General features: G+C 35.0%; 1 protein-coding gene across 4 annotated transcripts in view; it reads right to left on the bottom strand.

The window, feature by feature from the left end:
- Positions 1 to 268: 268 nt before the first annotated feature.
- The window catches only part of XRCC4 (X-ray repair cross complementing 4), a 279622-nt gene continuing 255326 nt past the window's right edge, over positions 269 to 24564 (bottom strand). For 2 of the 4 annotated variants that reach the window (XM_036847937.1, XM_036847938.1), the window contains exon 8: positions 270 to 927. In XM_036847937.1, the coding sequence (XP_036703832.1) occupies positions 816 to 927 (112 nt within the window). In that variant the 3' untranslated portion in view covers positions 270 to 815. Of the gene's footprint in view, positions 928 to 24564 lie in introns of all 4 variants that reach the window. The other 2 variants (XM_036847939.1, XM_036847936.1) reach the window with 2 other exon arrangements.

The raw sequence follows: 24564 nt of genomic DNA, 5'->3' as shown, positions 1-24564 counted from the left end.
TGGTCATCGTTAACTTGAGTGGCATGGAGGGAATGGATGTTCAGCTGGATAGAAGTGAATGAGAGGTCAGGAAGTAGAAACGATGAATATTTAAAAAAAAAATCTGTGCCAGATGTAAATGGGGATAGATAAGTGGATTCTACAAGGTCCTTGTCTTCAAAGAGGGCCCTTGCACTTATAAGATAAATCTTTTATCAACAATCTCTGAAAAACACACTTTGATATAAAACAGGGTTACATTTATATTAATATGTACTCTATAAAGACCTGTTACTATATTGCAGGAAAAACTTAAACTAAATAACATATTTTATTAAGAACATAAAATCTTCAATCAAAAGTTTTATCATCAGATTTTCAGGTTGTTTGTGTACAAACTAAAAATAGATTTTACACATCATTCCACAAATTAAAATGTTCAAACATCAGTGTTCAGAATATGACTATTCAAAAAAGAATTTGTAGACATTTTCTTTGTCCTATTTTCAAAATCTTCTGAGACAGAATAGATAGCTACTACATATAATATGTGTGAACTGAATAAGGTAAATGTGACCTTTGCAACAAAAAGGTCTGAGATTTTATCTAATTATAGGCATGCTGAATGAATAGTTTAGAATAATGCACTACTGTCATCAAATCATATCTTCATATACATGTGTAATCCATTTTGCATAATGGTTTCAGCTCAGTGTGTATGTAATTACATTGTAAGCACACTCAGAGCTGCTGCTGAGTTGAAATTTTTCTTTTGCCGTTTAAGGAAATGAATAGAAAACACAGTCTTGTGAACATCAAAGTACTTTTTGAGACAATTAAATCTCATCAAAGAGGTCTCCTGGACTACTGTTTCTTAGAGTTTCTAAAGACATGTTTTCAGCTGGGCTGTGATCCTTTTTCAGCATCTCAGGTAGTGGAGGATCAAGCCTAGAGTAAAAAGAAAAATCAAGATAATTTTATTTTGAAAAACTACATACAGAGTAAAAGACAATTAAGAGATACATAAGTGAAATAAAAGTTAAATCCTGTTTCCAAACTTCTGCATTAACATAAAGAGAGATGAAAGGCATTTAATTTCTTCAACTGCTTTGGAATTAATCGGCCTCTATTCTGAGCTAACGAAAATTCAAGGGCCTACAACAATATTCATAATTAAGGTCAAGAAATAAAATATCCTCTGTGCTGTACTTTTATGCCAAGATACTGAAGATCTCTCAAGCCATTTCTTTAATAATTCCATCACAATTTACACTTTCCTTCGGCTCCCTTAAATTCTAACTATTAACATTCATTTGAATCTCAACAGCAGGAAGTTCTGATCACATAAATTTATTTTAGTGGTCATTTGATTGTAAGTGTGTATATAATGATTTCACATTTTTAGCAGTTGTCGATGAAAATGCTGTTGGTCCACATTAATTTACTGAATCTACATATCTTCATTTAGTAAGTAAATTTACTCAGTTTCAGTACTGTAGTTACTACATCAATGGCTGATCTCTATATTTGTGTAAATGTTCTCTGAGTTCTAGGATAAAAGGCATGATCACTAACGGATAATTGGTCTTTCAAAAATGGTGAGCTGGAGGGTAACAGAGCTCAATCAGAAGACCTTAGAGGGCTTCCCTGGTGGCGCAGTGGTTGAGAATCTGCCTGCCAATGCAGGGGACATGGGTTCGAGCCCTGGTCTGGGAAGATCCAACATGCCGCAGAGCAACTACGCCCGTGAGCCACAATCACTGAGCCTGCGTGTCTGGAGCCTGTGCTCCACAACAAGAGAGCCCTCGATAGTGAGAGGCCTGCGCACCGCGATGAAGAGCGGCCCTTGCTTGCTGCAACTAGAGAAAGCCCACGCACAGAAACGAAGACCCAACACAGCGAAAAGTAAAAATAAATAAATTAATTAATTTTAAAAAAAAAGAAAAAAGAAGAAGACCTTAGGAATGTATATTTATCCTTGTATAAACCTTGTCTGAATCAACCCAGTAATCCTCAGTAAAATACCCATATTTCCAACTACAAAGGCAGAAGCATCATAGCAGTTTGGTACAGCTAAAAAAGAATAGGACTTGAGGGACCTCCCTGGTGGGTCAGTGGTTAAGAAACCACCTGCCAATGCAGGGGACACGAGTTTCATCCCTGGTCTGGGAAGATCCCACATGCCGCGGAACGACTAAGCCTGTGTGCCACAACTACTGAGCCTGTGCTCTAGAGCCTGTGAGCCACAACTACTGAGCCCGCATGCCACACCTACTGAAGCCCGTGCGCCTAGAGCCCATGCTCCGCAACAAGAGAAGCCACCGCAATGAGAAGCCCGTGCACCACAACGAAGAGTAGCCCCTGCTCGACGCAACTAGAAAAAGCTTGTGCGCAGCGACGAAGACCCAACACAGCCACACACACAAAAAAAAAGAATAGGACTTGAAGTCAGGACACATAGGGTTTAAATCCAGGTCTATTTCTTATTAGCCATGTGACTTTAGGCAAGTCATTTAACCTAACTGGACTTCTGTTCTCTCACCTCAGAGGTGGTCTAAAGATTAAATGAGATGTTATAAATGAAAATGCTTGTAAATTCCCACAAAACATTTGGAAACTATTATTATTAGCTCCTAATATTGCATAAATTACAAAAGAGCTCCTGCTAATAGTTTCTTTAATTTAAAAGACTAACCAACTAAAGATCCCCAAATGTTGTTTAGATTATGAGTACTTCCAAAAGCCTGCACCCATGCTTAGTTGCACAGATTATTAAAAATGAATCCACCACAGGGTCCTCCTTGGCCTCATGACTGCATACAATTAACCATGGTTGGCTGCTACTAGGCCTGGGACATGTTCTATCTTATCCTGAGCAAGCCAAGTTCAGATAACATAACCCTCACAGGAATGCGGAGGTGTTAGGTATTAATGCATTGTCAAGATGACAAGTACTACCCTCTGGGAGTTTCAATGTTAAAATTAACAATAAATACTGACATAATTACTGTAACATGTAATTAAATATCTAAAAATATATTCCATAGAAGGAGAAAATGATACAGTACAGAAGTATAATTATTACATGCATATGTTTTCAATGTCAACTCAAAACACATTATACATCTTAGAATTGCTTTTTCTCCTCCTAGCAAAAGAGAGAATTGAATTATTTCAATTAAAAAGCCAGATATGGAAAAACCTCTGTAATTTCATTCGTCATCTAGACACTGTACAACCAGAACACAAAGAGTGATCAATTTAGTTAAAAAAAAATCAGCATAAGACAAAAGGACCACTCTGAAGTGACAAGTCTGAAGGGAATAGATCCCTGGTTCTCCATTTAAGATTCCCATCTCTTTCTAAAGTCATGGGAGCCTAAGATATAGATTTTGACTCTTTTGCTCTTAGTGTCTAGTACATAATAGGTGCTCAATGAAAGCTGTTCCATGAATGGAGATCATTGTTCTACAGCTTTCATAACTGTGGCAAGTCAACAGAGTAAATTTAGAACTCTCCCCACAACCAAAAAAATAAGTTTAATCATTTTTATAAGTAATAAATGTTTATTGTAAGACTTTATAAAACTCCTGAAAAACATGAAGAAAATTAAAATGTCCATCATCCTACTTTGCATAATTTGTATTTTCATGTCTTTTTTTTTCTTTTTACAAATATGAGATTATATATATAATTTTGCAGCTTGATGTCTTTACTCTAAAATATATTAGAAATGTCTTTGCATGTTGAAAAATATATTTAGATCTATACTCATCATTAATTTTAATTTGTTTGTACTAAGAATCCACTGATGACTGTTTGGGTTGGTTCCATTTCTTAATGCTCTTATAAACAACACAACGATCAATAACCTTATACCTACATCTTAGCATATTTATCATATTATTTTCTCACGAGCATGCTTATTCCAAGCATTCATGCTTAGAGGTGAAATTTGAAAGCAAATAACTCAGAGAACCTGTACCTGAAGTCTTAATAGAAAGTGAGCTAAACAAGCAACTTGAAACTTGGGAGTTCCTCTCTTTCTAATTAAGTTACAACCACTAGTTATGGCCCACTTTAAATTCTAAATCTTCCATGAAGACTTTTTTTCTTTTTCCTTTTTTTTTTTTTTTTTTTTACTTTCCACATTGAAGATGATTTTCATTTTCTCTGATCATTTAAAGTACCTATGTCTGCACCCAATATTTCAATACTAGTTTTTCCTTTAATCAATATTTAAGTATATACTATGATCAGCTCATTGTGTTAGGGAAATATAACAAATTTGATAAAGGTAACAATAATCTCTGCCCTCAGGAATCTTTCAGTTAAACTTTTTACTTTCTCTAATTTTTTTCAAATATGTTTTTTCACCCTAAACATTTTATAAGTAGCTTTAAGGCAACGACTGTGTAATATAATTTGTTCACAGTGATATATCCCTTTAGGAATTTCTATGAACATTAAATCAGTATATAGGATTCAAGTAGACTTTTAGATAGTTTTTATGGACAACTTGGTTCAAAAGGAAGAATCCTGAATCCAAGGTTAGGCGATTTTTATTTACCCTTTACCACATTAAGATTTTGGTCAGGTGGCAGCACCTTTCTGGATCTCAGTGTCTTAATTTAAGCTGCAGAAAGTTAGGGTTACTATAAATGATCTTGGAAGTTCTTTCAGTCCCTATATTCTGAGACAGTTATGCTCAAATAGACTACTTTGCAAAATACAGGCTCTCAATAAATACCTGTGGAATAAATGGAAAAAGGTGAATTAAAAAGGAAAGGTTAATGACAGAATAAGAAATCGTCTTTGTAGAGTTAAAGGCTAAAGTATAAGGACTTTTCAAATAAAGTGAATAAATGAAACTTCTCCAGATGATGAGAGCCTTATTAAAAAATGGCTTATGGTCTCAATAATTTGCAGAGAGTTTTATGTTTTATTACTTGATTTCACACTGCATTAAAACACACACACACACACTCTATAACTTGAATCAAAATTGCATTACCACCATCTAATTAACAGTAAATAGTGTAGATCAGAAGTTAGATTTGTCAAAAGAAATATCTCATCCTGGGAAAGTTTCTCTAAAATGTTAGAATGAATGATTGACTTCTAACTTTCTGAGAGTTAAATTACCGACATCTTTTAAAATGATTATTTCCAGTTATTGGCTCATTTTGTAAAGACATCTCAGCCACGTTTAATATTGGTATTACCATGGCTGGAGTATCAATCTTTTCTTATTTAAATGAGAATCATTAGTATTGTTTGGAGTGAATTACTTGCATTTTATAACATATTCTGAAAATAATATTTCTGAAAAATGTCAGGGTGCCAGTTTGAGCAGACTGAGAGGTCCAGGAAAAGGTGTAATGATTGATGGCACTGTGACACTTGAAAAATCATTCTCCTTTGACTATGACACAAACAATGGTTCTAAAGTCAAAAACCAAAAGTCAATTTGTATGTGGCTTAACTATATCTCTACCTACACATACAATTCAATTCCAGGTGAATTAAACATTTAAATGAGAAAAGGCAAAATTTTAAAGCATTTAGAAGAAAATAGAGGAGAATTTCTTTAGGATCTTAGGATAGAAAGTTTTTTTTAAGGCGGAAAGTGAAACCATAAAGGTAAAGATAGATAAATTCAATTACATTAGAAGCATTAGAAGTAAGTACTCCTATTCATCAATAGACATCTTAAAGACAATGAAAAGACAAGTCACAAACTGAGAGGAAATACTGCAACATATGCTGCTAACAAAGGATTATCTAAAGAATTCCTACAATCAATTTTTAAAAACCCAACATTATTAAAAAATATATGCCAAAGACTTCAGGAACTTCCAAGAAGAGGGAACAGTGAGGGCAAATAAGCATATGATAATTAGCTCAACTTCATTAGAAACCAAGTAAGTGCAAATGAAAACCAGTATGAAGTATTTCATACCAGATTAGCAAAAACGAAAATGTCCAACAATAGCAAAGATCACAGAGAACATGAAATGACAAGATGAATTACTACTGGCTGGAGTGTAAACATTTGAAACTACTTTAGATAACAATTTGGCAATAACTGTCCAGGTACATGAAGATTTATGTACTTATAACTAGGAATTCCACTTCTAGTTACATACTCCGGGAAATATTTGCGTACGTGTGTCAGGAGATATGTGTACAAATGTTCACAGGTGCATTATTTATAATAGTGAAAAACTGAAAACTACCCAAATGTCTCTCCACAGGATGGGCAAGTAAATTATAGAATCTTCACACAATGGACTACGATGCAGCTACACACATGCACGAATCTCAAACAGGATGTTGAGCAAAAAAGCAAGGCACAAAATAATACACGATATGATTCTATTTACTTAAAGTCAAAAACATGCAAAACTATATAATATTACTCTTTGAACACTGATGTGTGTGTGTGTGTGTGTGTATCTGTGTATGTACATAATAGTTCTGGATCTTATTTGCTCTTCCAAGACAATGCTCTCAGATTTCTGAGTCTTGTAACTTTGGCAATTGTGAAGATGGTTTTACAGAAGGGGCAGGTTGAGTACTATGCATAGAGGGTTCCATTTCAGATATGACGGGTGAGTCTGAAGCGACCGCAGGATATCTAAATGGAGATAGATGTTGAGTAGGTAAATGCTTGTATAGATGTAGAGCTCAGGAGAGATGACTGGACTACATGTACAGAGATAGCAGTCACTGCCATTACCACTGGCCACTAAAGACAAATGAATTGAAGAGATCTTCAAATGAGTTGAAGAAACTCCCAGAGAGAGTCTACCAGAGAAAAAACGTTTAATATAGAATCCTGGGAAATGTTAAAATTACAGGGGCAGATGGCAAGAGAGAGAAATGAATAAAAGGAGACTGAAATAGAATGATTCAAGAGATATGGGGAGAACCAGGGAAGAGAGTTGTTGTGGAAGCCAAGAACCAAGTTTATTTTGTGTGCCCACAGCTTGTGCTACTCCCATTTGCCACCCAAATGCTGGCTTTCTATACAACTTTGACTGCTGAATCTGTAAATACATGTTAGGTAAATTATTTTCACCCACTAAGAATTATCTGGAGTTGAGAAGAATAAGCTGGAAGGATGCTGCTATGCTTGTGATTCGTTACAGACAAGAAGAACAGGGAATGTTTTCTTTTGGGAGGAAGAAAGTCTTAAACCCTTGGACTGCAGCCGTCATAGCAAAAATCTAGCAAAATGGTCAATGGTCAACTCCTGCCTCGCCACCAAAGCAGAGCATTCTTAAGTAGCTCTTTATCTCACATTATGATAAAATATATTTTATATATATATATGTATATAGATAGATAGACAGAGTGGGTGAGAGAGACAGATAGACAAAGAAAGAGAGAGACAGAAAGAGAGAGAGAAAGAGAGCTTTGTTTTACTAGCAACTTCCCTGGCATCTACCCACCTCACCTCTGACTCTCCCCTGGGACTGGGGTAGAGGTCAGATGTGTGGCAAGAGATGAAGATGAGAGATGAGGTAAGGGCAATGTATTAGGAGAGAAACAGACCCAAACATTGGTTGAGACATACATTATTTGGTAATAATAAAAGCCAAATATCTAATGGTTTGTTTTTTAGGATGTTAACAAATCAAACCTTCATCAAAATGACCACAAAAACAGCCAAGTCAAAGTATTATGTACTTGTTATTATTAAATAACTAGACAGCTATAGAACTGGCCTTAACAGAGTTCTCGTTATGGAACAAACTCAATTAGAGAAAGATCTTTTAAATGGAAAAGTTATAAATAATGGGCTTAAAGATTTGACATTACCAACATTACCACTGTATTTTCAAATTAAATTTTAGTATTTAAAAAAATGTTTGAACTTTGAATAAATGGGAAAATAGCTACACATTTCTAGTTGACCATATAAAAACCAAAAGCATCTCCTAAATAAATTAACAGACTGAAGTCATCAGGATTCATTAAAACAAGTGTTGAACATTGTCTGGAATTCAATAGGCCTACACAGCATTTTACTAGTCTGAGAAAATGAAAAGAAGTTGAAACTTTCTTTCTGGCAACCAAAACGGCAAATAAAAGAAATTGCATTAGTTATTTTCAACTAAATTCCTAAATTTTTTTTTCTAATGAATATTCTTTTGCTGTTTAACTTTATCAAGAACAAGAATAAAATAGAAATAGGCTTTTGAAATAAGTAAGTTTGAATAAAACATAGAATAGAGAATTATGAAGAGTAAATATACAATGTTAAAATGCACTTACATGCTTTATAGATATTGGGAAAGAATAATTATAAAATTTCCCTGTAAAATATTCATATTATGGGTTTGAAAATAAGATTCTCTAGTTCTATCCAAGTTAACATTTAAAGTCACAAACATTAGGATCAATATGTCCATAATCCACAAGGATGCCAGAATTTATGTAGGAATTTCATAATAATAAATTGGAAGAGTCTGTCATTCTTACTCTATTTTATTTAGATAAATAACATTTCTGTGGTAATTCATTAGATCAGCAATATCAAAGTCTATACATGCTTTAAAAAATCAATACCTGAAAAACCCTATGTTAAACTTCCTGTATCCCTTGCAAGTTTTGAAACGGTATAGGTGACATTTGCTACTGGTGATCTGTGCCTATAAAAGCAGAAAACTGTCATCTTAATAAAAAATGATTTTCCACAACTTTACTTTTAAGACAGGCCATTGCTCTTTGCTACTTGGTGTGCTACAAATGAAGTCTCCCTCACTAGATTAGAAGCTTCTCAAATAGAATGACTCTGCTTTATACGACCTGGCTCATAAACGTTCCAATGATTACATGTATTAATTAATGAACAAATGATTGAATGAATGAAGTAGACAGTATTAACAAGAAGTCTCAATAAAGTTAAGCAACCTGCCCAAAGCCACACAGCCAGTAAGCATGAACGTGAGCAGGCAGGCAAGTCAACAATGAAGCCAGGGTATTAGCCTAGGTTTCCCTCACTCCGAAATCCATACCCTTCTTACTATACCAGTATATGGGAGTCACTAATTCTTATTTCTACTGAAGAGGAAGGCAACTTGGTGCTGGGCAGTATGTCTGAAAAAGTAATTCCATGAGACACTCTAAAAAATAAAATCCGCAGTCTAAAATGTTTGGAAAGTATTTATTTTTCTCCATTAAGTCCTCTAAGTGTTTCATGTGCATATTATACATTTAAAGCTATTAAAGTCGTTCCATAAACTTGTTAAATTATTAAGTAAAACAAAAGCAAGGTGCAGGAGAGTGTGTGTAGAAAATTAGAGTGTGTATATATATATATATATATACACACACACACAAATATATGTACAAATTTATATGTGTGTGTGTATGTGTGCATTTATATGTATATAGAATATCAGAATATCTCTGGAAGGATTCACAAGAAACCAGCAATGGCCGACTCTGGAGATAGGAGCTTGGGCTGAAGGCCAGAGATAATTTTTGCTGGATAGTCTCTTAAACTGTTGAGATTAAAAAAACAATTTATACACAGATTATATCCTTTTAAAGTGCTTTAAGAAAAAAATAGCTTGTTTATCCTCAGTTTTACAAATGAATTTGGCAGTCAAAGCCTCTTTTCTCACTATCTCTCAATTACTAATATCCCAAGAAACGAGTGTTTCTAGAACAGCCTGCATTGCTTGCTTTCCTGAGAATATAATACCTACTAGCCTGAACCCAAAAATGTAGTGGTCCAATGAAGGAAAATAAAAACACAGGAAAAAAAAAAAAGAACTCTACTTCAGGCTACCAAGAGAAGTGGAAAAAACATGGGCAGAAAATAATACCCAGCGATGGAGGTTAGTGACTTTTAATGAACCAGGGACCAGGAGTGATAGTTTCACCACAATGTGGAACCAGCTGTTGGTTTCCTGCTGCTGCTGTAACAAATTACCGTAACATAGCAGCTTAAAACAACACAAATTCATTATCTTACAGTTCTGGAGGTCGGCAATCTGACCCACGTCTCACTGGGCTAAAATGCAGGTGTTGGCAGAGCTGTGCTCCTCTCTGGAAGCTCTAGCGGAGAAACTTCCAGAGGCTACTCCCCTCCTCCATCTTCAAAGCCAGCAATGGCAGGTGGACACCTTCTCACACCACATCACTCTGAGCCGGCTTCCTTAGTCACATCTTTCTCTGACTCTCCTTCTGCCTCTCTCTTCCTTTGTGATACAATGCACCCACGGATAATCTAGGATAATTTAGCTACTTTTATGGTCAGCTAATTAGCAACTTTAATCCACCTGCAACCTTAATTTCTTTTTGCCATGTGCTCTAACATAGTCTCAGGTTCCAGGAATTAAGACTTTGACATCCTTTTTTTGGTGGCAGGGGGTGGGGAACGCATTATTCTGCCTACCGCTCCAGCCTTAACTTGGTTAGGGCTCAACTGTTACTCTAATCTATCAGTTTAAATGTTTCAGGATCACTTAACAGAGAAACAGGCTTTGAGTAAGAGCAGGACCCACAAGGCCCAGAGCTAAAAGAAACCTTCAAGCTGGTCTGTGCAATATGACCTGAAACTCAAAAGAATCCACACTGGGGCTTCTTATCTAGAGATGAACTGAACGAGAATCATTGAGATAGGCTGTCAACTACATCATCCATCACCTACCGGGTCTACTATTTACTGAGTGCTTACCAAGGGCCAGAGACTGTGCAAGACGCTTGGGATATAAAGTGAACAAACAAACGGTCCAAGGCAGACGTAACCCTGAGCGGCTGAGCTCCCCTGAACATACACTAACTACAGCCCTTGTCTAGGGGATAATACAGAGACTGTTTCACTATGACAGCTCTAACGAGTGAGGCTGTTAAAGAACCACAGACAATGCCACCTTCATGGGTGTGTGACTGTGCTGTCAGTCACACAAGGCCACAAGCTTAGAGGGGCCTCATCCCTGCTTTAGTGTTCTGTTGTCACTGTCTTGAAATTCTTAATAATTTTGAACAAAAGGGCTCTGCATTTTCATTTTACACTGGTCCTGCAAATTATTGTAGCCTGTCCAGACCACGCACTTTCAGGGACCTTCATACACCAGACCCAAACCGAACCTAAACAATTGCTCACACTTATTCTGGACCAATAAACAATGGGACTTTTTTTTTTAACTAATTATGTACTGATGCATGGACTCATTCTGTCCTATTCAGAACGGAGTTTTGATCCTTAATTAGCCTAACCACCAGTAAACCTTTTTAACACTTGAAAAGCACTTGCCTTTTCTCTTCAGGGAAATACTTGGTGAATTTTTTCACTGGTAATTTTTTTTTTTTTTTTGACCTGTAAGTAAATAAGAATGAATGTAGTTTCCTGGCAAATAAATACTCCTCTTTGTTAGGCTTCTCCTTCTCCTCCCTTGCCTTCTCTCTCTCTCTCTCTTTCTCTCTCTCTCTCATTTAAAGCTCCACTGTCTTTTGTTTTACAGTAAGAGAATTCAGTTTCTATTTTAATTAACAGATTTTTCCATTATTTTAGTCCTTGCTAGTGGACTTGATTCTTAGTGTTCTCAAAATTACCCACTCTAATTAATTCCTTGGCTCACAAAGCAGCAAACCTCTCATCAGTGCCATCCTGTGCTGTGGCCTCCCTATCTCTTTCCCTTTTGATTTGTTGAGTATCAGTCTGCCCCAAATCCTTTCTGAATATTTTCCTGGCTTTTCATGGAATGGGTGACCAAGGATCATGTGGCAGCCAGACATTTTAAAGAAGACAGACTACTTTGTAACACCACCAACATCATATAACTTTTAGATAAAATGAGTATCATATAACTGATACATAAAATGAACAAACAAAAAACATCTCTTCACAAAGTATACTAACTCAATGTGGTATTATTGGCAAATGTAAAGACAGCGTCTGCTCAAATTCTGGGAGATGTTCTGTCTTAAAGAAACATGCCAGAAAGGAGTCAGAGCACTGCAAGAAGGCAGATGGAAACAATCTACAAAATTCTGTGGATTTTGATTTTGAATGAAAAAGATTAAATTTTTCAGTTGATTTTAAAAATATAACCAAAGTGTAAAGTAAAACCAAGAAGTATAGAATGTTTTTAAAACAAATCACTATACCTCACAACTGGCGGCAAGTCACTGTGAGATAAGGCAGTATAAGCCATGGAGGATTCAGTCTATATGCTCAGAATGACTGGAGAAAGACCTATCTAACCTTTTTGCCCTGGAAAAGTTTATTACATGTATGGTATTACGATTTCAATTAAAGTTCAAATGTCACTGCTAAACTGCAATCCAATCCACACAAAAAGCTGTTGACTGCAGTTGTGTGTTATGTTTAGATAACTATCTTTACTAAGTGCACTATATATCTTTCTCATTGTGATATCTTTATGATTACATAAATTACCATTTTTTTCAAGATTTTTTACTGAACTAATGTTTATTTTGAGGAAGTAGAGTAAGTGCCACATATGGTTCCATTAGTGTATTAACTGGTACAATTTGGTCTCATTCCTTTAAATGTCCCATTGCAATCTATGTCTTAAAAAATGTAAAAAATAGTATTATTTAGTCATAATTCTCCAAAATTCATAGTGGAGGAAGCTTTTACATGGCACTGAACTATCATTAACAAATGTAATGAGATCAGTGTTTTGTAAAGGCATTGGTTTGATTTGCCAAAATGCAGGACTGGCTGTAGCACTTAATTATTAAGGCTGCAACAGACACATTCAGTAAATAACTGATCAGCAATTTAAATAACCACTGTTACCTAACTGATCTTATTTTGCTACTATAAGAAAGCTATCTATATATCTCAGCTTTGATCATCTGCCATCTGAACTGTACAATTATTGACATTTCTCCTTGCCTTTTATTGTTTTCTCCTTCAGCCCATCTTCCAACTGCTGCAAATGCTTTCTACAACACAAGCCTGATTATTACTTTGTACTCCTACAAGGCTGTAGTTGAAACTCCCTTGGCATAGTAAAAAAAAAAAAAAAAAAAAAAAATCACGGAATTTCTAGCTTCATGTCTGCCTTTCTGGTTCTAGCTATCCAATGCTCTTCCACACCAAACTTCTTGTCATCCACCAAATGCATCATTCTGTCTTCACTGCCATACTTTTCCATACAGTTCCCTCAGCTTGAGGACTCTTTCTCCTGCCTTCTTTACTTAGCAGGCTCCTACTCATCATTAAAAGCCAAGTTCAGATGTCACTGCTTCTGGGAAACCCTCCTAGGCGGAGGAATTAATTATCTCCTATTCTCCCATAGTACATCTTAAATCAAGCAGCTCTTTGTTCCTACACCTATTGCTGTGTAACAAACCACCCTAAACTTAGTGGCACAAAACAATGACAATTTTATTATGTTCATACTTTCCATGAATCTCACAGGGCACAGTGAGGATGGTTTGTCATTGCACCATGGTGTCAGGGCCTTAACTGGGGATACCAGAAAAACTGGGGCTGACATGATGGCTGGGAGCTGGAATCCTCTGAAAAGCTCATTCACTCATATCTGGTGCTTGGCTGGGAGCCTTGAAAGAGTAGGACTGGCTCCTGGAGACTCTTCAGTGGCTTGGCTTCCTTACAGCCTGGCAGCCTAGGATAGTTGGACTTTTCACATGAAAGCTTAGGGCTGTAAGCATGAGGTGCCTTTGTTGTCTTAGCCTCTGGAAATCACAGAGCATCACTTCTCCTGCATTCCACTGCTTACAAAAGAGTCCAAGGCCCACCTAGATACAAGGGGAGGGGATATAGAAACCACTTCTCAAAGGAAGGAATATCAACCTCAGACTTTAATTCTGCACATCTTTGTCACTTACATTGTAAGCAATCAGAGAACAAGGACTACGATTTAGAATTACTGTTTCTTTCAGAATCTGGCACAATTCCTAGAATAATGAACTATGTGCATTGAAACTGACTAAGAAGTGTCTTATTGAGGGTGTTTGCCTTTTTTCTCTAAGAGCTGAGTATGAAAAAGCTATAGCTAGTTTCATATACAATTTACACAGAATAAAAACCATTCCAGATCAGAAGGGCAACTATATAGATTTTTAGAAATGTAATCACATAAAATGTATACTTCAGCGAAAGGAAATTTTAGTTTCTGACAACTTTTGCTGGCCACTAGTTAGCTCACTTTCCATTATGAAGTAACTTAAATTATTTACTTTTCCAAGTAGTTTCGGATGTTTATAAATTTATAAGCTTACAAGTTCACACAATACCATTAGTCTAGTTATACTCCACTTCACTGGAATGTGTGGGAAGGGAGATCTATGGTTAAACGAATGGTGTTTCAATCCTCATGGCTAAAAGCCTCACTAGCAAATGCTGGTCAACTTCTAAATAAACACGCACGCAGAACCCAACTACTAGAAGGATCTAGTTAGTTGGATTTTCTATTAACTTAAGTTTCATTAAGTTATTATTACTTAAGCTTTAGGAGTGTCAGTTAATTTAAACCTCTTCTATCTGGTTATTGAGAAACAACAACAATAAGAAGCAATCACACTTTCATTACTAATGCAAGTAAAAGTCAGAAGTGAAATAAAATCTTCATCTCCATACATCCTTTATTCTGAGAAGAAATGTGACCCCTGTTAGCAACACGGAGTTACCACCAACAATCTCACCTTCAATGACCAATGAAGAAGAAGAATCAGATTTCAAAAATCAGAAACCATAAACAGAAATTAAATGTTAAACCAAGAAATTCTAACACTTGTTTGGAATTAGGAAAGCTGTCACCCATAAATTCACATGCAGCCCCAAAAGACAACCATGAAAATTGAACAGGCTATAAACATGCATGGAAAATATTCAGCTAGATTCTACAGTCTGATCATAATTTCCCTTAAAATATATATAACCTCCAAAGTCCCCTCAAAATGTTACTGGGCCTCTGTGGATGGGTAATCAGAGAAAATCTTAAATCTTAATTCATTTAAATTGCTGTCTACAGTGCATTCTTTTACTGCTTTCTGTAAAAATAGGCCCGCTTATCATACTGCAAAAGAAGAAAGATATTTGACATTTCCTAATCTATCACTGGACACTTTTCTATAACTAAGAAATTTGGAAGTGACTAGAAGGACCACTTAAAAATTCCATTTTTAAGAGTGTTAAGTTTCCAGAAGGCAGGAACCATGCTTATCTTTGTATAGTTTAACCGCATATACAACTTAGGAAAGACTTGAGATTTACAACTTAGGAAAGACTTGTTCTTAATAGAGTTTGTTTTGAAACAAACTCAGGATACATTTTTTAGAAATGTTATAAATAATAGATTTTCTCAAATCATTCCACTAAGACTATTTAGCCTATGATATAGACAAACTATTAGAAAGTATTAATGATGAGAACTAGTGGTCAACATAATTATAAGAATCTGTTTTTCATACATTCCTTACTTCAAGCAATATTTTCTCAGTATAAGGCACTGTGCCAGCTTCTGAGATGAACAAATAAAACATAATCCCAGACTTTGAAAATCTCACAGTCCAGCTGAACAAAAATGTATTTGAATAATTAAATATAACATGTGTGATGAAGTATGTACAAAGTATTGACTTATAAGATTAAAAAAATATTTTACTTTCCAAATCTAGATGTCAGGAACACATCTGTGCTTATGGAAGGCTTATTTGTATTTGCAGTTGTACACATAAAAATTAACATGTTACACATTTTGATGTTTACTACATGGTAATTTCCCATAACTCTTGAAGAGATACTTGATTATTAATGATTAAAAGTAATTTTTATTCACAATAGCAATGACTGTTTTCTTTCCTTAAGCAACTTTTCTCATAAAGAACATGGAATTGATTGCTGTATCAGAACACTAAATATTTAAGGGAAACGTTTATTTATACTCATGAGAATTTTATTAAAATAATGATAGACACTATCCAGATATCCAATCCAAGCCCAATCCAAATATCCAACATTCAGGTGGGATGGGGTTAAAAGGCTATTTCCACATCTGAATTTCCCTTGTAGGTCCAAAATTCTAGTGTTGTATTTTCAGGATATAAGAGAATAGTGCAACTTTTAGGTTTCATCCAAAGTTATGAATCTAAATTTTCTGTATTACCGTCTCTCCTTAACTTATTTTGGGTGTTGAATCATAGTAAAAAAATATTCCTTACCATGAAATTGTTACTTCTTAAACATTTGGTAAAAAGAAATAATGAAGTTTCCTAATCATTTCTTAAGAAGACTTACATTTCAAATATAGAAATTCTAAAATCCTGTAACAATCCTAGTAGATGCAAGCAACAAAAAATTTATTTATTTGGGGGTATATAAAGTAATATATATGCATATTACAAAGACTTCAAAAATTTCATCAAAATAGAATAAAATAAAGATTATCCTCTGTCTATTCACCTGTTGATATTTTAGTGTATATCTTTTTTGAATTTATATACATGATATAATATATACAAAGTCTTTTAAAAATTACTATGAAAAGTACTTTTTATTATATTTTTCTTAAAAATTAATTGAGGAATACCTCTCTTTGTCAACAATTATGGGTCTACATAATCATTTTTAACGGCCTCATAGTATTCCATCACACTGAGCTACCTTAAAATTATAACTAATCTTGATCCATAGACAAATACTAGAAATAATTTAAATGCTTGTTGTAAATTACATTTCAATGAACATCCTTAAATATACTCTTTCTAAGTAATGTTAAGACAACAGGTCTATTTAATTCTAATTGAAAATGGTTGACTATAAGACTACAGTTCCTGAAATTTCTTACTCTTAGGAATGCTAAGGGGAAAAGTACAGCTCACAATGAAGAAAGCAGCATATATGTATTTTAACTACCTGGAAATTAAATTATTTTTAGATGAAAGTTCTGTGTTAAGAACAACCACAGTAACAATACATATAAACCTGGAAAAAAACAGTGATTAAAACCTGGGAAAGTGGGACTTCCCTGGTGGCGCAGTGGCTAAGAATCCGCCTGCTGATGCAGGGGATATGGGTTCAAGCCCTGGTCTGGGAAGATCCCACATGCCACGGAGCAACTAAGCCCGTGCACCACAACTACTGAGCCTGCACTCTAGAGCCCATGAGCCACAAATACTGAAGCCCATGCTACTGAAGCCCATGCTCCTAGAGGCTGTGCTCCGCAACAAGAGAAGCCACCACAATGAGAAGCCCTCACACTGCAATGAAGAGTAGCCCCCGCTCACCGCAACTAGAGAAAGCCCGCGCACGGCAATGAAGACACAATGCAGCCAAAAATAAATAAATAAATAAATAATTTAAAAAAAACCAAAAAACCTGGGAAAGTGAAGAGAGTACTCATTAAAATACTTGTATATTACCAACATAGAAAATAGTTAGAAATTCCTTATGTTTCTCATTGAAGACCACCCTCACTTTGCTTCTAAGTCAAAAGGTTTTACTGTTGGACTTCAGAGGTGGATCTCATAAATATTATATACTGACTGCTATTTTTATTTATTTTTCTTGGGGAAATTAGATTAGGTCATCTGACCTATTACAGAAGACAAGTGTTTTGTGTCTGCTAGTTGACGTGTGGGCCAAACTCTCTTTCTTACACATGAAATAAATGGTTATTATCAATTTGGAGATAAGACAAAGAGTTTTTTCACAGAATTCAGGGAGAGTCAGAGCAGACAATGTTTCTGAGCCTCGTGTGCAGAGGATAAGTAAAAGGACAAAAAACAAAAACAAAAACAAAAAACAAAGGTGACAACTCATTGAAAAGTTTTTTATTCATTGAGATATTGATATTTTAATTCAAGTATACATAATCATGCTCTGATGTCACTCTGCCACATATGTAACTGAAGAGAATAATTTAAGAGGGAAAAAGATAACTTTTTTAGAAAAGAAACTTGACCTTTCTTGGTACAAATAAGAATCCCACCTGGAAGTTTTAGATCTTCCAACACAGTCTGAAGCTGCCCTCCCTGTCTTGTTTTTTTTCAAATTCAATATTCAAAATTCTGTTGAAAGTCTATTCGAAGTTGCTAATCTATCACTGAGAACAACAGCTAACACTTGTTAAATGTTCTCCTTATGCCAGGTACTGTGTTAAACTCCTGATTCATGTAATTGTCACGATAATCTTATGTCCTGTATGGTCTCTATTTTCCAGATGAGAAACCAAAAGCTTAGATATTTGAGCAACTCACCCAAGTTCTCACAATTCATAAATTGCCAATGCAAGACTTGAACCCAAGCCTGCTGGCCTCCTCCATGCTTTTAACCAGTGCCTCTTTCCCTTTTTCCCTTTGCCTCAGATGTCTTTTCCTTCATTATTACATGCCCACATTCTACTTAATCTTGAAGGCTCAGCTAAAATTCTACACCTTCATGAAACTTGCCCTGAACTCTGCCTCTTTGAAATCTCATATCACGCATCACTACAGAATTATTCTAACATAAAGTAAACTAATTCTGCTCAAAACAATATAGCTTTATGTGTTACCTCGTTAATTATAATATGTGAAATTGAAAGCAGGGCCATTTACAGCAAATATTTCTTAAAGTGCAAAAAGGTGTTTACAGTCAGATTATAAGCTCTATTTTTCCTTAAAGTCATTAACATCACCATCTTAATGGACAAATACTTAATAAACATTTGAGAGTGAATTATGCTTTACTGGACATTTTCTGCATAATAGTCAATTGACATGGTCACTGCCCTCTTTGAGCTTAAAATCTAAAACAGATGTCATGGTATAAACAAACATAGAAAGAGATAAAGGTGCTCACATACATCTGTTCAACAATTGAAATACACTGCATGAAATATTTATATTATGTTCTAGTCACAGTGCAAGTGGGGTGTGTGTGTGTGTGTGTGTGTGTGTGTGTGTGTGTGTGTGTAGAAGGCTGAAGTGTTCATATTCAGGGTTGAGGTAAGGATTTTTCAAACGCAGGTTTTGCCTGTATAAGAAAGAAGGCAATGGCTCACATCTGGGAGACTGGGACTTTATTAGAAGAATACAGATGTCAATCACCACAGAATAACCGCTGTACACATGTGAACCAGATGCTTCATGTAAAATAACCCAGGGTGTTTCACAGATGAATCACTGAAAACGTAATTACACATTGGTCCTAGTTTATTGGTAACAGGTTCACTTATGTGGAAGCCATATGGTACTATCCATCCTGAAGTAGTGGAAAATACAAAAATGGGTACTTTGAGATGTTAAAATATAAACTCTTCTTCTGCTGCTTTGCTATATTATCCTTGTGGTGAGGTAAGTGATGATTATATGTGTTCAGTCAAATATCTTTGGGACAGATGTCTATTGCTGCATTTTATTAGTAAAGATTGTGCCAATAAAGTTTACATTATATCCTCTCCTTTTCAAAGGATTTTACTTCAACAGAAAATAAAATGTTTAGTGGCCATACAACTCCTATAGATCTAATTAATGACTGTTAGGGTAAGTATTCATTTACAATACCTCAGAATGTGAGCTCAGTATTAAACTACTACAAATGTTTTCTTTTGCATATAGTTTAAATGTTGATTCAATATATATGGATTCATTGCAGATAAACAAAACCCATGTAAAAGCTGTAAGGAATCATCTATGTTTTACAACATTGATTCTCTGAGCTCCAAGGGTCACTAGTCTGTGTTTCATAAAGCTGTCTACCTATTTATATAATCGATTGCTTGTTTTCTTCATGTGTCAGAGCACCATCTGACAAGTAGAGATGGACCTCTTTAGTTAACAGCAAAGTCGTTTAAGAGTTTAATTTTCTTTTTCAAGGAGACACTTTAAAACAAAGAAAATCAGCATGCCAAAGTCTACTTCTATGGAACACTTTGGTTAGGAAACTATATACGAGGTAGGCACACAGCATCAAAGGCATCTAGAATATTGTATCCAACCATCCCTGCTGTAGTTTAAGGCTGAGGTAGAAACAGTTGTAAGTATTCTCAAATAACCTGGGCCCTTGGGACATAATACTGAGCTGTATTTTAATGCTTTAGCCCCAGGGTTTTCTTTTATTGTTTGACTACATAGTCAAAAATGTTCTGGCAGATTGATTTGCTGTGTCTTCCCCTTTCTCTCCAGCATCAAAAGGGAAAACTCAAACCTGTTACCTTAAATTACTCAGTGTTTTCAATAACTTAAAAATAGTTTTATGTAATATTTGATACATACTATATAAATACATATAAAAATCATCATAATAAATCAAACTAATGCATTGCTACAGCTTAATTTAAGAATACAAAATTACTAATATTGTTACATCCAACATGCTCCTTCCCCAACCTTCTCCCCTGGCCTCCCCACAGAGTTATAACTGCATCCTATATTATGTGTTAATCATTCCTTTGCCATAAAAGGAGAGTTTTATTACACATGTACAGATTCCTAAATAATGTATAAATCCTACTTTATTTATTTATTTTTAAAAAAATTTTATTTATTTATTTATTTATTTATGGCTGTGTTGGGTCTTCGTTTCTGTGCAAGGGCTTTCTCTAGTTGCAGCGAGCGGGGACCACTCTTCATCGTGGTGCGCGGGCCTCTCACTATCGCGGCCTCTCTTGTTGCGGAGCACAGGCTCCAGACGCGCAGGCTCAGTAATTGTGGCTCACGGGCCTAGTTGCTCCGCGGCATGTGGGATCTTCCCAGACCAGGGCTCGAACCCGTGTCCCCTGCATTGGCAGGCAGATTCTCAACCACTGCGCCACCAGGGAAGCCCCTCCTACTTTATTTTTGAGCTTTATAAAAATGGAATCACACTATGGCTAGCCTTCTGTGACTTGCTTCTTTCACTCAACATTAAGTAACTATGATTCCTCCATCTCATTCATTTTCACTGTTGTATAATATTATATTGTGTGATTTTATATACATATGTATACATATCATAGTTGTGTATGTACACACATTATCTATCTATCTATCTATCTATCTATCTAATACAAACAACACTGCTATGAACATTCATATATGAAATTTTTAGAGCACATAACACTAGAATTTCTCTTTGGTAATATGCCTAGAATCTAAATTTCTAGGTCATACTGTATGTGAATGTTTTAACCTTTTTACAGAACAAATTGTTTTTCAAAGTGTTTGATCTAATTTCCATTCCTATTAGCAGTGTTTAAGAGTTCCTGTTGATCAATTCCTCTCCAACACTTGATACCGTCAGAACTTTAAATTTTTGCCAAAACGATGTTAAATGGTATCTCCCTGTAGCATGTTAAAAGAATTTTATTTTTGAGGTTGAAAGAAAAAGTTGAAGGAACAGTATTATTTGAAAATAAGTTGCCAGTGTGTTGCCTCTGCTACCTCACTACTTTAGTGAGTATTTGGTGAGCACAAATGTCCTTGTAAACATTTTCCTACTTAACCACAATATAACCATCAAAGTCAGAAAATCAACACTGACATATTACTGCCATCTAATCCTGTCTCCATTCAGGTTCCAATAGTCCCAACAATATCCTTTCTAACAAAAGGATCCAGTTCAAAATCACACATTACTTTAGTAATCACATCTCTTTAGACTCCTTTCTCAGTTCCTCAGTCATTTCTTGAGGTAATTTTGACAATTATTGGCCAGTTATATTGTAGAATGTACTCAATTTGAGTTTGCCTGATTTTTTTTCTCATGGTTTGATTCAAGTTATGGACCTTTGGCAGGACAATGACAGAAGTGCTGCTGTGCTCTTCTTATCGCATCTGCTCAGGTGGTGTATGATTTCAATTTGTACCATTACTGATGTTGTTCACTTTGATCACAAGGTAGTGTCTGCCATGCTTCTCTACTATAAAGTTTCTTGTTCCCCCTTTGTCATTAATGTGTTTTGTGAAGAAATAATGAAGGTGACCATTTTTTCATGTTTGAAAGCTATTTGTGCATATCTTCTCTGAAATGCTTGCTTAAGTCTTTGGCCCATTTTTCTATTGCTGCCTGCCTTTTACTTTGCTGATTTAGGAGGAGAACACACATTCTTTTTCCATTATATAGGTTACAAATATTTTATCTCAGTATGTAGTTTGTCATTTTCCTTATGATATCTTTTGAACAGAAGCTCTTTATTTTAATGTGGTGAAATTAATACAGCTTTTCTTCTATGGGTTACACTCTTTCAGCCTTATTTAAGAAACTCTTCCTCCAGACCTTAAAAATATTCTCCTGTGTTTTCTTCCAAAATTTTAAACTGTTGCCCTTTATATTCACATTTTTAATCTATTGGAAATTTATTTTCATGGAGGTGTGACGAGGGAATTAAATTTCATTATTTTTCAAAGAGAAAACCAACTGTCCTAGTAAATAGTTGATCTTTTCCCTAGTGAACTATATTACTACTTAGTCGCATACAAAATCTGCATATAAGCATGGGTGTACTGTTAGACTCTTGTTTAGTTTACCCAACTGTCTATGTCAGTGTCAATATCATACTTTACTACTTACTCTTCTTCTGTTACAAGTCATGATATTTGGTATAGAAAGTTCCCCCATTTTATTCTTCTTCAGCACTACTTTTGGCTATTCTTAGCCTTTTGTTCTTCTATGTAAATTTCAGAAACAACTTGCCAAAATTTTGTTGGGAATACTAATGATAAATGTAGTGAATCTACAGGCAATTTTGAGAGAACTGAAATTTTTATGATACTGAATCTTCCTATCCTTCAAAGTTTAAAATTTGCTCCACCTTTTAATAATTTAATCCTTGTATGTTTTGAATTACATTTTCTAATTATTTGATGCTAGTGTATAAAATTCAATTGATTTTTGTATTTTTATCATATATTGAACCACTTTCATAAATCTCATTAATTCAAGGTATTTATCTGTAGATTGCTTTTAGATTTTCTATGTAGTCAGTCATAGGAACTATGAGTATTGAAAACTGTCTTTCTTTACAAGATTTATACATTTTATTTCTTTTTGTGCTCTACATGCATTGGCTAGGATCTCCAATACAATATTGAATTGAAGTAGTGATCGTGGGAATCTTGATCTGAGAAAATGCTTCTATTTCTCATGAGTTTTTGTTAGGTACGTAAGGAAATTCCTATAAATCCTAATTTTCAAGGAAATGTTATGTTTGGGTGGTGAATTTCATTAAATTTCTATGCACCAATTGAGTTGATCATATGTTTTTTCTCCTTTTATCTGTTAATGTGATATATTATAATTATTCCTTCTGGAAATAAACCCAACTTTTTCATCATATATTTTTTATGCTTAAAATATTCATTGCTAGATTTAGTTTTCTAATACCAGTCAGGGTTTTTCTTTTCCACTTATATTCAGGAATAATATGGGTCTGTAATTTTCTGTGTTGAGCTGTTACTTTTTTTTTTTTGGTTCCAGAACTGAGGTTATGCTAGCTTTATAGAATGAGTTGGGAGTGTTCTCCCATTCACTTTGCCAGAAAAGTTTGATAATATTAAAATGACTCGTTCCTTGCAAAATCTGAGGACCTTCCTCCAGAGAGGATTTGTGTTTATTTCTAATGAGAGCAGGGGTTACTACCCCTGGGTGCTCAGGGCCTAATGTAGTCTTTCAGTGGCTGCATTCAATCAGCATGTTTATCTCAGGGCAGCACAATTTTTCAGTTTGTTTACTGCTTGTAGCAAGGTGCCTGCTTTGGCTTCAGCTTGCTGTTTTGGTCTTGAAGATTCTTATAATTTTAATCTCATTTTTGTGTGTACTAGAAAAAATATGTATATTCATAATTCAGCATTTTACATTTTAGTGGATCTCTCAGAATGTCTAGTTTGCCATAATATCAGAGAAAGATCCAGTGATTTCAATTTGACAATAAGTAATGTCTTGTCATGGAAGAGTTACCTAGTTTGGAGTCAGATAAAGCTGGATTAAAATCTTGGATCTTCCACTTTAGTTATCATGTGATTTTGAGGAAGTCTGAACTTTACTGAGCTTGTCTCCTCTTCAAATTGGGGGCTAACCCCTACAAAATATAACAAAATATAACTGATATTTACTGAACACTAAGAGTCAAACACTCTTATAGGTACTTATAGGTATTAACCCATTTAATCTTTACAACAGCCCTGTGAAGTAGTATTATTATCATCACCTTTGCATAGTTGTGTAAAATTAAAGGGTGTTAAGTAACTTGCCCAAGGCCATAAAACTAATAAGTGGAGGAGATAGGAGACAAACCTGAAGTCTGACTCTGTTGTTAAAAAAAACACTGTGCTATAATTTGTAGCATTAAATCATTCAAATTACGTAAAAAGTTTGCCATGGTACTTGGCACATAATAAGTACTTTAAAATAATAGCCAAATAATAATAATAACAATAATAATATAATTAATACTGGGAGAATTTATAAGGTGAATAGATAAATAATCATGATACATCCACACATGGAGTGCTACTCATTAAAAGCAATGAAATATAGACACAGTTCTACATGGAAGAATCTCAAAGGCATTATGCTACGTGAAAGAAGACAGACTCAAAAATGGCTACATACTGCATGATTTTATATGACATTCCAGAAAAAGCAAAACTATTGGGACGGATCAGTGT

This window comes from Balaenoptera musculus, chromosome 3, assembly GCF_009873245.2.
Source record: "Balaenoptera musculus isolate JJ_BM4_2016_0621 chromosome 3, mBalMus1.pri.v3, whole genome shotgun sequence".
In the NCBI taxonomy this organism is placed as follows: Eukaryota; Metazoa; Chordata; class Mammalia; order Artiodactyla; family Balaenopteridae; genus Balaenoptera; species Balaenoptera musculus.
Note: the sequence above shows the minus strand (reverse complement) of the source record. Positions and strands in the feature narration are given on the sequence as shown.